The sequence below is a fragment of the Lithobates pipiens genome, unplaced genomic scaffold (genome assembly GCF_037356315.1).
Source record: "Lithobates pipiens isolate NorthernLeopardFrog02 unplaced genomic scaffold, aLitPip1_a1.2 Scaffold_1, whole genome shotgun sequence".
In the NCBI taxonomy this organism is placed as follows: Eukaryota; Metazoa; Chordata; class Amphibia; order Anura; family Ranidae; genus Lithobates; species Lithobates pipiens.
This window is the reverse complement of record NW_027507685.1, coordinates 151,273,524-151,290,938: the sequence shown is the minus strand read 5'-3', so window position 1 is coordinate 151,290,938 and position 17,415 is coordinate 151,273,524. Positions and strand designations below refer to the sequence as shown.

Genomic DNA, 17,415 nt, shown 5'->3' with positions numbered 1-17,415 from the left:
TGGATGCAATCATTGTATGTGTTAAAAGAGCAATTTTTCAATAAAGTTTTGATTAAAAAAAAAAAAGATGGTAGATGGTACTGAGATGTTGCAATATTTTTTGGTATTTAAAGCCTTCATGTATTTTTTTTTTTTTTTTTTCTGTAAAGAACGGAGCTGCTGGGTTGTTATAATGACCAGGACTTTTTGGCAAAATTGCACTGTGTCCGTCAGGCTTTCCAGGTAACTGAAACCAAAATTTTCTTGTTTATTCATTCAAGATCATTGTTGTAGTGCAGAATGAAGCCATATAGATACTCTTTGCCTTCATGAAGATTTAGCATTTTTAAGGATCTAGACATTATTTATTTAATTTACAGACCTGTATACTTAGTGTTACTAAACCCAGAACCCGCATTGACTACATCTGGTCTGGTTTCTAAAAATAAACTGATAAATACCTTTTTTTTTTTTCTTTATCAGCAGTATATATCGGCCTTGTGACTTCTATCAGTTCCTAGTAAAGCTTGTATTAGTTTTTTCTCCCCTGATCCTCTGTCTGGACAGTGCTAATTGGCCCTGTGCTGATGACATTCACCCTCCCAAGAAAAAAAAAACTCTCTAGCAATGCACACCAAACTGAGCATGTGCAGTCTGTCCCCTGTCTCTGTAGATATCAGGTTATTTTTTGGAGATAGTGGAAGAGGAGGAGGATCTGAGAGACCGGTTCAAACAGCCTTTTATACACAATGCGCAGAATTAACCCCCTAGGTTCCACAGCGAATATAACGAGCATGCTTTACTGCATATACAGACTGATTTTACTATTGTGGGTTTAGTAACACTTTAATAGGTGGCAATAAGCATTGCCTTTCAGTCTTTAGATTCAGCTGTTTTTTGCTGAATTGGGTGGCAAAGTAATAAAACCTGCGCTATACCTAAAACAATGAAATATTCTATTATATATTAAGTACCAAAAAAAAGTCTGTATCAAGGCAATATATGAACTCCATTCTGTAAAGCGCTCAGTGCTTTTTGTGTAAAATAAATGATTCCTTCCATACTTCAATCCACCACCGTGAATCACCACCACACTGGACAACTCACCAGATAGCTATGACCTCTCATTTAAAAGTAAGGTCTCAATGCGCTTTCCCCCCAAGGGGTTATGACATCCAGAGCATCCACTTTTCTTTCTCACATCGATTGGACATTTATTCGTGCACTGTTATGATTGAATAATGTTATTGGAGTAAGGCGAATGCATTTTGTAGTCTATTTAATTATGTATTGTAATGTATACAATGGAGCTTAGGTGATGTGATTTATATAATTGGATAGCATTATCACAGTATGGGGAATGTATTTTGTAGGGTATTTGAATGGTGATGCAAATAATGCACTGTAGCACTTTATTTTAGTTTATAGGATTCAAGGTAATAAGTGCTGTATACTGAGGCATATTGAACCCAAAATTTTAGATTTTCTTTTGCTTTCAGTTTTGATGATAAAAATAAACAGGACAAATAGAGAGGGTGCATCTCCCTAACAGTGACACAGATGGCAATAAAAACCTAATAGGTGTTCTAATCCCTCTCCACTCTATCCAAAACAAACAAAAAGTTTTGTATTTAGTTATACTTTAGTACTTCAGAATAGATATGTATGCACAAAATTGCATTACATGCAGCTTGTGTGACCTGTAGGGACAGTTGGCAGATGCTTGAGAGCCCTCCGATTTTTTGCCTACATATACGCTTGTGATCGTCTTTAGCAGCAAAAAAATAATTTATTTTCTGATTGCAGCAACTACTTCAGGATGAAGGCAACCAGTTGTTCTTTGGTGAAGTTGGGAAACAGATGGTGACAGGACTGATTGTTAGAGCTGAGAAGGTACTGTATAAAGATTTGGTGGTTCTAGAAAGTGCTCCAGCTGCAATGTTTTATCAGTTATTCCTAATGCATTGATGCTTAATTTGACCCTTGCCTTGCCTTTTGATAGTTCATCTAACAGTGGTTGATCTTGACAGTTCCTGTGCATAGAGGCTGTTGCAAGCTTTGTGTTGTATCCTTTCTCCAGTCACATCTCTATAGGCAAATTATGTCATACTGACATACATCCCAGAAGTCTTCGATGGAGGGGTCTTCTCAGCTACGCACATCCTCCTGCCTGCATGCTTGAGCTGAGGGCAGATGGATTCTAGGTTGTAAATGCTACAGGAATCATCTGCCCTTACTCAAGATGACAACACCCAGAAATGCTAGGGTGTGGGGGGGGGGGGTGGTTTCAAATGGATTCCTCAGCAAAATAAAGCAAGAAGACAAGGATTGGTTGGCAAATTTGCATTAAATGTTGTGAAATGCAGTATATAGCTATTTTTGGTGCAGTGTAGTTCTGCTTTAAGAAGTCTATCACTCCTTTTCCTAGATTGTGAAATTATACTTTATTTTCCTTTGGCTGACAGCTCACTGTGCTATGCTATGAGTGAGTTTTTACACAGAGTTTCACAGCTGCTAATGATTTCTAAAGAGCTGTGACAGCACAGAGGAAGCAATAAAGAGCTTACAACAGCCTGTCTGCATAAGCGCTGTCAGATGGGATAACAGGGATCACCTGAAAGACGCTTGTATTGACTGACCTGGTTTTTATTTTTACTAAATATATATAATTGTTTCAGAATCCTAAGGGTTTCATAGAGAACTATGAAGAAATGGTGCAGTATGCACTGAGGGAAGATACATGGCCCACTACTGAGAGAGAACTAGAAGGACGCGGGGTAAGGAGAAAATATGCTGTAAAGGGGTTCATGTATTGACACCTTATTATGACACAATGGGCTGTGTTGGGTCTAATCTGCAGATAATTGCCACATGTATATGGTAAATTCTCTCTACTGAGTAGCATCCGATGAGGGTTGATTTGCAGCATCTTTTGGAAAAGTTTAGCAGCGGTGAATTCATCACTCCTCCACCACCCCTGCCCATTGAAATCAATGAGCACCGCTGCTGAAGTGCCTGCAAAGCGATGCCAGTGGCGCTTTTCTGCGCATTTAACCCTTTCTTCGGCAGCTAGTTATAGAGCTTAGCACTTTACCGTAGTTTTAGCAGCGCTTTTCGTCTGCTAGCAGCCAAGGAAAGGGTTAAATGTGCCCGAAAAGTGCCGCTGCCAAATCACTTTGTTGCCCATTCATTTCACGCTGTGAGTGTAAAAGGGCTATAACTGTTCGGCATTCTAATCGTGCAGAGCTAATATTCTGAGTTTAATCAGCGTAGTCTTACGGTCGGTATGCACTTCCTGCTCCCAATAGTCCCTGATAGCAAACCGATACAGTAATAATATATCTGCCACAACTCAGAAAAGGGAAAGCCTATGTTTTCGATTGTGGGAGGAAACCTGCACTTAAAAACTGTATGCTCTCTGTCTTGGAAAGTAAACCCAAGAATCCAGTGCTGCAAGCATTCTAAATGTGTAGGCACAATGTTGCCAAAATTACAGGAGACCTGGTGACAGACTTAAAAAAAAAAAAAAAATTGGATTACAACTAATCGTATCGCTGAGGTTTTACGAGTGCTTAAGTCCATGTAATCCATTTAGAGAGGTGATAATCTGTACAGTGCCAGATCTCCGTTCTCATGTGACATACTCTGTCCCTCCAGGTTTTATATGTGATGTTGCTTTGTTTCCTTAATATCTGTCACTTGGTCTCCTCCAAGTATGGAAATGTTTTGTTTTCCTTCTATCTAGGTGGTCTGTATGAATTTCTTTGACATAGCACTGGATTTTATATTAATGGATGCCTTTGAGGACTTGGAAAATCCACCAAGCTCAGTAATTGCTGTCTTACGGAACCGCTGGTTATCAGATAGCTTCAAGGAAACTGTGAGTAAATATGCATGTTTTGTTAACATTGGATGAACAATTTAGCTGCGTTTGTGTATTAGAGTATTAACTGAGTTTGTGTTCAGTATCAGATATACAGTGCCTTGCGAAAGTATTTGGCCCCCTTGAACTTTTCAACCTTTTGCCACATTTCAGGATTCAAACATAAAGATATAAAATTTTTATTTTTTGTGAAGAATCACCAACAAGTGGGACACAATTGTGAAGTGGAACGAAATCTATTGGATTTTTGAAACTTTTTTAACTAATAAAAAAATGAAAAGTGGGGCGTGCAAAATTATTCGGCCCCCTTGCGTTAATACTTTGTAGAGCCACCTTTTGCTGCGATTACAGCTGCAAGTCGCTTGGGGTATGTCTCTATCAGTTTTGCACATCGAGAGACTGAAATTCTTGCCCATTCTTCCTTGCAAAACAGCTCGAGCTCAGTGAGGTTGGATGGAGAGCGTTTGTGAACAGCAGTTTTCAGATCTTTCCACAGATTCTCGATTGGATTCAGGTCTGGACTTTGACTTGGCCATTCTAACACCTGGATACGTTTGTGAACCATTCCTTTTAGATTTTACTGTATGTTTGGGATCATTGTCTTGTTGGAAGATAAATCTCCGTCCCAGTTTCAGGTCTTTTGCAGACTCCAACAGGTTTTCATCCAGAATGGTCCTGTATTTGGCTGCATCCATCTTCCCCTCAATTTTAACCATCTTCCCTGTCCCTGTTGAAGAAAAGCAGGCCCAAACCATGATGCTGCCACCACCATGTTTGACAGTGGGGATGGTGTGTTGAGGGTGATGAGCTGTGTTGCTTTTACGCCAAACATATCGTTTTGCATTGTGGGCAAAAAGTTTGATTTTGGTTTCATCTGACCAGAGCACCTTCTTCCACATGTTTGGTGTGTCTCCCAGGTGGCTTGTGGCAAACTTTAGACAAGACTTTTTATGGATATCTTTGAGAAATGGCTTTCTTCTTGCCACTCTTCCATAAAGGCCAGATTTGTGCAGTGTACGACTGATTGTTGTCCTATGGACAGACTCTCCCACCTCAGCTGTAGTGCTCTGCAGTTCATCCAGAGTGATCATGGGCCTATTGGCTGCATCTCTGATCAGTCTTCTCCTTGTCTGAGCTGAAGGTTTAGAGGGACGGCCAGGTCTTGGTAGATTTGCAGTGGTCTGATACTCCTTACATTTCAAAATGATTGCTTGCACAGTGCTGCTTGGGAAATCTTTTTGTATCCAAATCCGGCTTTAAACTTCTCCACAACAGTATTACGGACCTGCCTGGTGTGTTCCTTGGTCTTCATGATGCTCTCTGCGCTTTCAACAGAACCCTGAGACTATCACAGAGCAGGTACATTTATACTGAGACTTGATTACACACAGGTGGATTCTATTTATCACCATCAGTCATTTAGGACAACATTGGATCATTCAGAGATCCTCGCTGAACTTCTGGAGTGAGTTTACACTGAAAGTAAAGGGGCCGAATAATTTTGCACGCACCACTTTTCAGTTTTTTATTACCGTATATACTCGAGTATAAGCCGAGATTTTCAGCCTCTTTTTTGAGGCTGAAAGTGCCCCCCTCGGCTTATACTCGAGTCATCGCCGTCTGACTGCTCGATCAGCGTATCGAGCAGACAGACGGCGGACATACTACAATTCGAAAGCCGCGCCTCCGCCTCCGCCTGTGATAGGCGAAACACTGAATTTCCCAGCAGCCTGTGTTCCGCCTATCACGGACATCGTCTCATCCTCGTCCGTAGTACGAGGATGAGACGATGTCCGTGATAGGCGGAACACAGGCTGCTGGGAAATTCAGTGTTCCGCCTATCACAGGCGAAGGCGGAGGCACGGCTTTTGAATTTTAGAATGGCCGCCGAGGCGCCGACGAAGAGCGGCGATCCTGGCAAGGCACGGGACGGAGGCAAGGCAAGGCACGGCACGGCACGGGACGGAGGCAAGGCACGGCACGGGACGGAGGCAAGGCACGGCACGGGACGGAGGCAAGGAGGCACGGCACGGGACGGAGGCAAGGAGGCAAGGCACGGGACGGAGGCTCGGGACACAGGCTCGGGACACAGGTAGGCTGGACACACACACACACACACACACACACACACACACACACACACACACACACACACACACACACACACACACACAGGGATGGATGGATGGAGACACACACACACAGGGATGGATGGATGGATGGAGACACACACACACAGGGATGGATGGATGGATGGAGACACACACACACACAGGGATGGATGGATGGATGGAGACACACACACACACAGGGATGGATGGATGGATGGAGACACACACACACACACAGGGATGGATGGATGGATGGACACACACACACACAGGGATGGATGGATGGAGACACACACACACAGGGATGGATGGATGGATGGAGACACACACACAGGGATGGATGGATGGATGGACACACACACACACACAGGGATGGATGGATGGATGGACACACACACACAGGGATGGACGGACACACAGGGATGGACGGACACACAGGGACGGACACACACACAGGGATGGACAGGCATGTCTCACCCTCGGCTTATACACGAGTCAATAAGTTTGCCAGTTTTTTTGGGGGTAAATTGGGGGCCTCGGCTTATATTCGGGTCGGCCTATACTCGAGTATATACGGTAGTTAAAAAAGTTTCAAAAATCCAATAGATTTCGTTCCACTTCACAATTGTGTCCCACTTGTTGGTGATTCTTCACAAAAAATAAAAATTTTATATCTTTGTTTGAAGCCTGAAATGTGGCAAAAGGTTGAAAAGTGTAAGGAGGCCCGAATACTTTCGCAAGGCACTGTAAATGCGCATCTACAGCCACAATATTACATTTTTTTTTTTTTTTTTTTTTTTTGGTTGTTGGATTATAACATTTGGTTTTTATTGCTGTCCGTGTATCCCATCTAGGGAGATTTATTCTCCATTTGTCTAGGTGACTTTTGCCGCTGGAATTCAAATTAGAGGGGGGGGGGTTGGGGGTGTTATGAGTAGAACAGGAATAGAGGGTAGATCTTCCGGTGGAGACAATAGTTCCAGTGTTGACTTTAAGAAGGGATTTCTTTCACTTTGTAGAGATTTCCTCTAACTTCCTGTTCTGTCTATAGGACAGTAAAAGAAGGGAAGTCTCCCCAAAGGGTGGGATGGCAAAAAACAAAACAAAAATATAGGAGTTTCCCTAATTGATCCAAAATGAAAAGAAGGCTTTGGCTTAATATTTCAAAAGTTTGAAATGCGGTCAGAGCTTCATTTTCTTTTTCTCAAGTCATCTTCCAGGACGGCACACCTGAGAGATGAGAGGCTCCTCCCTACAGGAAACACAATCAATCGACAGCTGTTTTAAGTCCCCACCCTTCCCCTTGATCCTCAGTTTTTGATTGGGTTTCTCCCTGCACAGCGAAACTGTTTGTTTTTTTCCAAATGACCCGAAGCCTGGGGCTGGTGGTCTCCCCCTGGGAGCCGGACCACAAGCTTGGGAAGCCTCTGGGTCTGGTAGGATATTCTTATCCTTCCTGGGGGGTTTCCCTATCTTTTCCTCAAAGGGGACAGCAGAAATTGGAAGAGCCCCCCTGAGAGCTGAAGGACCCTGGGTACAGTGGTGTACCCAGAACTTCAGGGGCCATTATCCTGTCTCCTCTCCTTAACTGTCCTGGTGGCTGTTCAGATGGGGGTGCTGGCCATTGGTTCTTTACAGGGGGATCGTGTCCCCGACTCCTGGGCCCCCGGTAGCTCGCGTGGGCTGCTGGAGAGGGTGCGGTGACAAGCACCCGCGTCATTTTCAAATTTTGGGAAAAAGGTGGCGTTCTTACCCAGGAGGGAAGGCTGAGAGTCAGCAGGAGCAGGCGCCCACATCCTCCTTTTGCTAGAGCAAGGAAGCACCAGTTCACTACGGTGGATGTCTGCCTTAACCACCTCAGATGGGAATGAGGAACTGAAGGCATTGCCTCCCCCCCATGTGTATATACTGACTGGTACAGTGCAGGAGACAGCCTAACCTTGCACCTACCTATGGGGACAGCAGTTGGGGGGGGGGGGGGGGTCACTTTGGCAGCTATCGTGTGTGTGTGTGTGTGTGTACCATAAGGATGGAAAAGCAAGCCCGCTGTCTGTGGCAAAAGGGGAAGACTACAACGGTGAGTACTTTCCTTTGCCTTGGAATTTAGCTGCAAAATCCCCAATTCCAGCCAGAGGGTTTCTGGGCATTTGAGATGATCTCCCCTGGGGTCTGGATTCAAATAGCCCGGAAGCTTCTGCTAAAAACACCAGCCGCAGCTCCCTCTTACATCAGAGACGCTGTATGGTGGACAGGTGGTGCAGAGGAAGGAGTGTGCCTAAACCACTTCCAGATGGGAAAGAGGTAGGTAAGGCATTTCTCCCTTTTCCCCGTGTATATACTGACTGGTGCAGTGCAGAACCTGGGGTCGGGATACAAATAGCCCAGACGCCACTGCTAAAACCACCAGCCACAGCTCCCTCTTACAGCAGAGACACTGTGGTTATTGCAACAGTGGGTTGCCCGCCTCTCCCTACATGCCCAGTTGTAGTAAATTAGTAGGGATGAATATAGCGTACAGAGGGGACCTGGTAGATACGAAAAGTTACTTACTTACAGGCCAGGTATACCACTGAAGAAGTTATTAATTGGGCAGTGGTTGCTGGATTCAGAAGCTCCCCTGGTCAGCAGGTGCACTAGGTTACCAGCCCTATTAGCCTAGCTGCTAGGAATCTGAAGTTGCTTCAAGATGCTTTTGTCACACTACAACGCGCGACAACGAGCGTTTTGTCACACTACAACGCGCGACAACGAGCGTTTTGTCACACTACAACGCGCGACAACGAGCCAATAGGAAAAATATTTTTCATCTGCTTATTTGAGCAGATACAGCGTGAAAACGCCCGTAGAAACGCTCGTTGTCGCGCTAAACGCTCTAATCGAGCGTTTCCATTAGTTTCTATGGGAATGAAAACGCCCAAATCAGCCCAATTCGCGCGACAAAAAAGGGTCCGGAACTTGTTTGAGCTTCAGGCGTAGGGCTTCAGGCGACATGGAGTGGAGATGTGAACCATCTCCATTGAGAATAATGGATTTTTTCCCCTCCAGCGTTTTGTAGCTTCAGGCGTAGGGCTACAAAACGTTCAGGTGTGAACGGGCACTTAAAGCTGACCTAACATTCAAGGATGGGCAGGGACCAAGCTTCTGTGTGGCACAGTAGGGGTTCCCTTGTGACAGATCCTCCTTTTGGGTGTTGCTTGCTATATGTAACGTTCATAAGCTCCAACCTCCCACTCCACCTTTACACTGTGGTTAGATTATAGTGTAGGCGGTAAGAAAAACCTTTTTTGTTGGTTTGGGCTAAAATCCACTCAGTGACAGATCTAAAGGCGATTTACCATAGATCGCTTCCTACATCCTTTTTAATTGAGGATTTTCTGTACAAACCTATGGAAGAGCTACATGATTGCTTGTTTGAAGCCTGCAAGTAGCTATTTACCCCCAGGCTAAATCGGTAACCACCTCTTCTAGAGGTCTTAAATTGGTCTCTAGGGCTGGGCTCATTGAGACTTTAATTGCTAATCAGCCCCACATGGGTATGAGCTGGCTAGCGTTTGCTCAGTCTGTGGAGGTAAGGTAGGACAACTACTACTATAGTAGGGTGTCCAACCTTTTTAGGATTTGTTGCTTCCCTGGTGGTGAAGGTTTAGTATCTACAGCCCAGGCTATGCCTATGAAATAAATTTCCTGTTATTTCATAAAAGGATAGACCATGACTCCTCATTGGCTGCACACCAGCAGACCTCAGTAGTCAAGGTTTGTCCTTACTGGGATGTTTTTGTGGCACAGCAGAAATACACTTTGAGATTTGTGACATCTCTGCTCATAAAGGCTATATTGCTGTACATCAGAAATGCACTGAAGCTTGTTTGGTGTCCTTTATATCCTAAAGGTACTGCTTTGTTTGGCTACAGATCAGAAAAATACAACAGTGAACGTGGTCTGTACTTTCTGGTTTTGTGCTGCACAGCAGAAATGCACATCGAGTCTGGTGACATCTCTGCTCATAATGGTTATATTGCTGCACATCAGACATACACAAGATTGAGGTCTGTCTGTGGTGCTTTGTGTCCTCTATTACTACCTTGTTGGTTACTTATCAGAAAGGCAGCAGCGAAGTTTGATGGTCCTGATTTGTTGGGCTGCATAGCAGAAATACAAATTGAACCTGGGCTACGGGGTAGTACATATACTGCCTTTGGTAATCGGTGCAGCACCGCAAAGCAGCATTGTGCCAATTCAGACAGTGCTATTAAAGGCAATGGCTGCTGAGTTTAAGCATGCGATTTGACATGTTGTCGCATGACAAATCATTTCAATATGGATGTGCTATCTCTATTCGGAGTGTTTTATTGTTGCACATCAGACATATACAAGATTAAGGTCTGTGGGGTTTTGTGTCCTGTATTACTGCCTTATCAGAAAGGCGGCAATGAAAATTGATGGTTCGAATTTGTTGGGCTACATAGCAGAAATACAAATTGAACCCCTGCCAGGGGTAGTACATATACTGCCTTTGGTAATCCGTGCAGCACCACAAAGTGGCGTCGTGCCAACTTTAGCCATGCAATTTGACATGTTGAGTCGCAAGGCCAAATCACTTCAATATGGATGTGCTATCTCTATTCAGAATTTTTATATTGTTGCACATCAGACATATACAAGATTGAAGTTTGTCTGTCCTTTTTAAGTCTTGCATATGCTGCCTTATTGGCTGCATATCAGAAAGGACACAGCAGTGAAGATTGCTTGTCTTTTTCTTTTGTTTTTGCTGCTCAGCTGAGAGACACATTGAGGATGGTGGCATCTCTGCTCAGTATTGGTATATTGCTACACATTAGACATATACACAAAGATTGAATGTTTGTGTCCTGTATGTCCTATATTTACTGCCTTATTGTTTGTATATCAGGCACAGCAGTGAGCGGTGTTTCTCATTGATCTACCTTTCTGCATCTTAGGGATACACAGCAGGGCGGTGTTGGCTGCACTCCTCCAGGGAGTCACAGCATTGGGGACCCCTCACTTGTTTGACCTGAAAATTGCTATTTTCCCTGCGACCTGTGTAATATTGAGGTCTGTGGATCCAGGCATTGGGGACTGCTGGAGTCGCACAGACACAAATGGTACCCATTGGAAGCCATAGTATATGACTTCTCATGTGTCTTGCAGTCCCAAGTCGCAGGTTGGATCGCACGGGTGTGGAAGCCCTAAGCTTATCTGTCCCTTCGGTTGAGGTTTTGCTACGCAGCAGAAATACTCATCATGGAGTTATTGTCTTTTTTGCAGCAGACCAGAAAGATTGCAGCTGTAAAGGCTCTGTTTTTTTTTTTTTTTTTCCCTCAATGTCTGTTTTTATGTTGTTGCACAGCAGAAATACTCAAGATTGAAGCTTGTTGGTGCTTTCTGTTTCATATTGCCTTGCCTTACTGCTCTTCAGAAAAACAATGCTGCAGGTTGCGTGTGTCCTTTCTCAGTGTTGGTTCTATCTGAACTACACTACAGAACTGCATAACAGAAAGGATTGACTTGTGTTCCATATTATTTTACCCTGTGGCATAGCAGAAATGCACAACACGGGAGTTGGTGATCATATTGATCTTATAACTGTATTTAGCAGTTTGTCAGAAATACGCAACATAGACATTTGGCTCTTTCTGTCTTTATATTTATAGCCTTGTTTTGCTGTACATCTGTAAAACACAACAGCAAAGGGGGTTCCTGTCCTTTCTGTATTTATATATCAGTTATGACCTAGCTAGCTGCACTTCAGCAATACGCAGCATTTAGTGTTTGCTTGTGTCTTAATGTTTTTACATCTTGGCAGCACATCAGAAAACCAGACTGTGAGGACTGTTTGCCTTCATTGAGGTTCAGATATGGGTCTCTTCCCATATTTGATATATCAGTTTAGCTAGTCACACTCAGGTACACAACATTGCTGTCTATGTTTGTGTCCTTTCTGTCTAAATATATTGTGCCGTGCCCACAATCTATGATCTTTTTATTTGTGATATTAATAATACATGTATCGCCTTTTGTATTTCAGCCTTCTTTTCCATGGAGGGGCCAGGAGTTCTGGCTGCAGATGTCACATGTCAGAAAGCCTCGACCCCCCTTACATTTAGGGATGCCAGAAACATTTCCTAGGGTTGAAGCCCAGTAGGGTTATGGAACACTGGAGGAAGGGGATAATGACTCACCCCCGGTTTAGTAAGAACCTGGAGAGTTCTGTTTAGAGAAGTATTAGGGCCTGAGGATGAAGTATAAAGATGTATACACGATCAAATAGGTTTCAGCTCAGTGCATGGCCTTCATTTCGCCCTTCTAGCAAAACTAGAGGTAGCAATATGGGTAGTCTACTCCTGCTAGGGACTTTAATCTCCTGAAGTAGGCTCTCAGGCATAAGTAAAGCCATAGATTGGGCTTGCCTTAAACCCAGGGATCAAGCTTCTATTAATCTATTACCCTTAAGTAGGCTTCCCTTTTAGTCTCTGCTGATGTAAAGATAAAAAGGAACCAAAAAAGGTGGTCTGTCGGGCCCCCCCCCCCCCCCCTCTTTTTTGCAGTTTTATTTCCCTGAACAGGGTAGTGTTAAGACAGGCCCTCTTATTGATCAATGTAGTGTCTTTGTCTTACAACACAGGTCTCTGATTTTATATTTTTAGTGGTTCTAAGTAGCACCTACAGGCACAATAGGCCATGGTTGTTAGATATGTGAGACAGGCAACATTGCTAACCTACAAGTTTTTAACATGTTTTCTGATTCCATCTTTAAGAGCCCATGCCACCTAGATACTGCATCCTAAGCGGAAAAGGCAGGGACATCTGTGGAGCAAACCTGCAGATCAGCCACATGATCCAGCTAAGATACCTTCATCAAGCATATAGAGTGGAGGTAAAGCTCACTGCAGAACCAAGGTTCGCCAAGAGGGTCTTGCAGTGGCCCCATCCTAAGGTAGGCCTGAGGTACTTGTTTATCCTCTCAGGTGTGCAGTCCTGGAAGATAACTTGAGAAAGGTACCAGTTACTTATCGGTAGCTGTCTTTCTGGGAAATCTTCCAGGATGGCAGGCCTACCTCCCGCCCGCTGGAGGAGGGAAAATTGTAGAACACTAGAAGGTGAGTGCCTATGAGGAATGATTTCCCTTGTGAACCGGGTTCAGGAGTTACTTCTCTACAAACTGTGGATCAAGGGGAAGGGTGGGGACTTAAAACAGCTGTCGATTGATTGTGTTTCCTGTAGGGAGGAGCCTCTCATCTCTCAGGTGTGCCGTCCTGGAAGATTTCCCAGAAAGACAGCTACCGGTAAGTAACTGGTACCTTTCAGGCATGGCTGTAGGCACCAGTACCATCATCACCCCCTCTTTCGACAGTAATCTGGGAACCCTGACTGACTGATGTATCGATCTAGCAGCTTTAGTCCTGAATCATCAATAGAAATATGTATACAGACCAGAGTCCAGACTTCTCTTTCAAGTTCTGCATGCTTTTCCCGAATCAGTGACTTGATTATTGGAGAAAGCCAGGCATCTATTATTTACAGAAGTCTGCAATGGCAACCTCAATATTTTTCTAATTAAAGCTCCATTTAAAAATGCAAGAAAATTTAATATTTATGTATTTCAACTCTGTATTAGGCTGCCAGTTTGCAGTCTGGCTTTATATTGTGTATTAAGCCTCTTTCTTGTTTTGTCTAAATGGCTTTTTTTTTGTTTTGGTTTTTCCTAATTCAAAAAACTTTTTCAATGTTACAGGCATTGGCAACTGCATGCTGGTCGGTTTTAAAAGCTAAACGAAGACTTCTCATGGTAAATGTTGTCCTCCTTTGAAAATCTAAATTCTGTTGACTTGCAAAAGTGTACCTGTTTCTGAACAGGCAAGGTTAGGAATAGTTCAAACTACCTTGAATAACTGATTTAGCTGGCAGCTTATGAAGGATAGAATTGTTGCGTTTATGATAGTAGGTAGTGTGTGCCAGAGGTGAGCGCAGAAGATATGATCGCAGACAGCATATACAGGAGAGCCTAATGATGGACAATATGTGCAGGAGAGGAGTGTGCATGGTTTGCTGGCAGACTATCTTTACAGAAGAAATGTTTGTGGGGTATGATGGTGGCCAGTATGTGCAAGAGGGGAGTGCAGAGCGTATGATGGCAGGCAGTATGTGCAGCAAGGGGAGTGCCAAGGGTATGATAGCAGGCAGTATGTGCATAAGAAAACAGAGTATGATGGTGGACAACATCTGCAAGATTAAAGCGCAGAAAATATGATAGGGAGACATATTTTCAGGGCGGAAATGTACAAGGTATGTTGGTAGGCAGTATATACAGGAATACTTCGACATGAAGGAAAAAACGTACATGTGGCTGTTTCTGGTTTTAGTAATCTTTTACTGTATACAGGATTTCACTTTGGTTCTGTTTTATATTATTGAGCTTTTAGTTATATGTGTACTTTTATAGTGGTTGTCCTGCTTCCTTATTACATTCTTTTTTGTGTGGGAAAATACACATGCTTTTCACCAGATACAGAAAGACGGGAACACAGACAAGGTTCTAATTCTTGCATAGTTAATCTGGTTGAAAAAGACACAAGTCCATCCAGTTCAACCAACAGAGAAAAATATAGAAGGCCTCTATATACACTAGCCTATACATACAGTTGATCCATTCCAGAGGAAGGCAAAAAACTCCAGTAAAGCGTGATCCAATTTTCTCCAGCAAAAAAAAATCCTTCTTGATCCCACAAGGGGGATTCTCTGGATCAACTTTACCTAATAATAATAATAATAGTATCCAGTTATATTTTGTGCACTTAGGAAAGAATCCAGGCCTTTTTTTAAGTTGGACAGAACCAGCTTTTGAATGAGTCTCACAGCTCTTACTGTGAAGAAAACTTTCCATATATGGAGATAAAATCACTCTTCCTCCAGCCATAAAGAGTGCCCCCTTGTCCTCTGTAATGACCTTAAAGCGGGAGTCCGCCGGGACTCCGCGTTTTTTTTTTTTTTTTTTTTTTTAAAGCCAGCAGCTACAAATACTGCAGCTGCTGACTTTTAAAATAGTGACACTTACCTGTCCAGCGCGCCCGCGATGTCGGCACCCGAAGCCGATCTCTAGATCGTCTGTAAGGTGCTGCCGCCGCCATCTTTGGTATGGGAATCAGGAAATGGAGCCTTTCGGCTTCATTTCCCGGTTCCCTACTGCGCATGCGCGAATCGCGCTGCGCAATAAGGACGGTCCCCGCTGCCTCTGGGATCTGTGTGTTTCCCAGCAGGCAGCGGGGCACTTGCGGAAAGGAGCGGGCACTTGCGGAAAGGGGCGTAATCTACGCCCCTTTCCGCAGAGAGCTATCCCGGAAGTGGGTGCAGAATACCTGTACTGTACAGGTATCTGCACCCCCCTCCCCCCTGAAAGGTGCCAATTGTGGCGCCGGAGGGGGGGAGTGTTCCGATGAGCGGAGGTCCACTTTAGGGTGGACCTCCGCTTTAAAGTGAATAACAACACCAAGTTCACTATATGGACCACTTATGTAATTTATACGTGTTGCTCATGTCCCCCCCCCCTTAATCTCCTCCTCTCAAGAGCGATTAAAATTCAGTTCTAATCTTTCCTCATAGCTGAGCTCCTCCATGCCTCTTATCAGTTTGGTTGCCCTTCTGTGCACTTTCTCCAGTTCTCCGATAAACCTTTTTTAGAACTGGTGCCTAAAACTGAACTGCATATTTTTCAGATGAGGTCTTGCTAATAATTTGTACAGGGGCAAAATTCTCTCCCTCTCCCTCTCCCTCTAAATGTATCTAGTTAAAAAGATGCCATCTGTGCATTCCCAGAAAGCCAGTCAAACTCAAACCCTTAGCCATGTTTCTGATGACTTCTCTCAGCCCCAGGCCCCTTGAGTAGACTGTTCTGGTGTGCATGTTGAGCTGGGTGCTATATGTAACATGTTGATTATGTTTTTCTTTTCCTATTTTAGGTTCCAGATGGCTTTATATCTCACTTTTACTCCGTATCGGAGCATGTCAGCCCCATATTGGCATATGGATTTCTTGGTCCAAAAGAGAATTTAACAGAAATTTGTACCTTCTTTAAGGTAATTTATTACCTGTATTTCCTCCTCCTATGATATAGTTTCATAGTTTCATAGTTAGTAAGGTTGAATAAAGACACCAGTTCAACCTGAGTGAGTGTCTACTCCCATCCCTGTACACTCACATTGGTTCCTACCCTCAAGGAGCCCACAATCCAAAGTCCCCATTAATTTACTAGGGCCAATTTTGGACAGAAGCCAATTAACCTACCTGCATGTCTTTGGAGTGTGGGAGGAAACCGGAGTACCCGGAGGAAACCCACGCAGGCACAGGGAGAACATGCAAACTCCAAGCAGGTAGTGTCATGGTTGGGATTCGAACCAGTGACCCTTTTTACTGCTAGGTGAGAGTGCTAACCACTACACCACTGTGCCTCTAAATATATACATGGATATGTGTACATAATCGTATTCCAGAGAATACTAATTAAATTAATTTAGAGAACAAAATAGCTTATTGTGTACAGAGTATAGATTTCAGATACACATTATTATAGTGGTTCCAAAGCTAAAACGTTTTTAACCCTAATGCATTGCCTGCATTAAGGTAACAAATGTTTTACAACTTGCTATGCTCCCCCACCTAAATACCTAACCAAGTCCTCGCTTAATCCAGCGCTGAGCCTGGCTGCATCTCTTCTCTCCCCCCTCCCTGTACTCAGGAGGACTAAGGCAACAGTGGGAGCCATTGGCTGCTGTAGGTCAAACGCTGTGAGGTGGGGGTGGGGCCACGTTTTGTGTATCTATGTACACACGCATCTCTGCTCGGGATCAAGCCCGCATATCAAGCAGTTGGCTATGGGGGCAGAGAGTGCTGGTGGGGGACCCCAGAAAAGAAGATTCGGAGCCACTGTGAGCAAAACCATTGCATAGAGGAGATAAGTATAAGATGTTTGTTATTTCAGTTTAAAAAAAATTGCCTTAAGAAATGCTTTAACAGTGCACACAGCTATGCAAGTACAGGCCTATAGAACAAAACTGAGGGAACAACAATGCCAATGTGCTGTTTGCTGTTGTCAGGCCAAAGAAGAATGATCTCTAAATAAAAATATAAAAAATAATTCAAAATTTTAAAACCGATATTAAACATATAACTTTGACATAGAATGTGCCCCTTCAAGAAGCAGCTACTAAAGTGAACCGATAATGCTATCTAAAAAACACTGCTAGATCAGAACACCATCATTTTGTTATTTTTGTTATTTTCCCTACAGATGTGTAGGCACCTGCCATTTATTGCACGTGTCTGTGTCTTTTAATCAATCCTTATGTCTTTATGCCCAGATCCTTGGTCCAGTCTGAAGACCGAACCTTGACTTCTCTCCAAGTGAAAAGGAAACCCCAGCAACTATTG

General features: G+C 43.7%; 1 protein-coding gene across 1 annotated transcript in view; it reads left to right on the top strand.

Moving 5' to 3' along the window:
* Nucleotides 1–17,415, top strand: part of MIGA2 (mitoguardin 2) — an 87,240-nt gene that overhangs the window by 61,507 nt on the left and 8,318 nt on the right. The window contains exons 10-15 of the mRNA XM_077478523.1: nucleotides 150–222; nucleotides 1,786–1,872; nucleotides 2,658–2,756; nucleotides 3,725–3,859; nucleotides 13,727–13,780; nucleotides 15,948–16,064. Of these exons, the coding sequence (XP_077334649.1) occupies nucleotides 150–222; nucleotides 1,786–1,872; nucleotides 2,658–2,756; nucleotides 3,725–3,859; nucleotides 13,727–13,780; nucleotides 15,948–16,064 (565 nt within the window). The remainder of the gene's footprint in view (nucleotides 1–149; nucleotides 223–1,785; nucleotides 1,873–2,657; nucleotides 2,757–3,724; nucleotides 3,860–13,726; nucleotides 13,781–15,947; nucleotides 16,065–17,415) is intronic.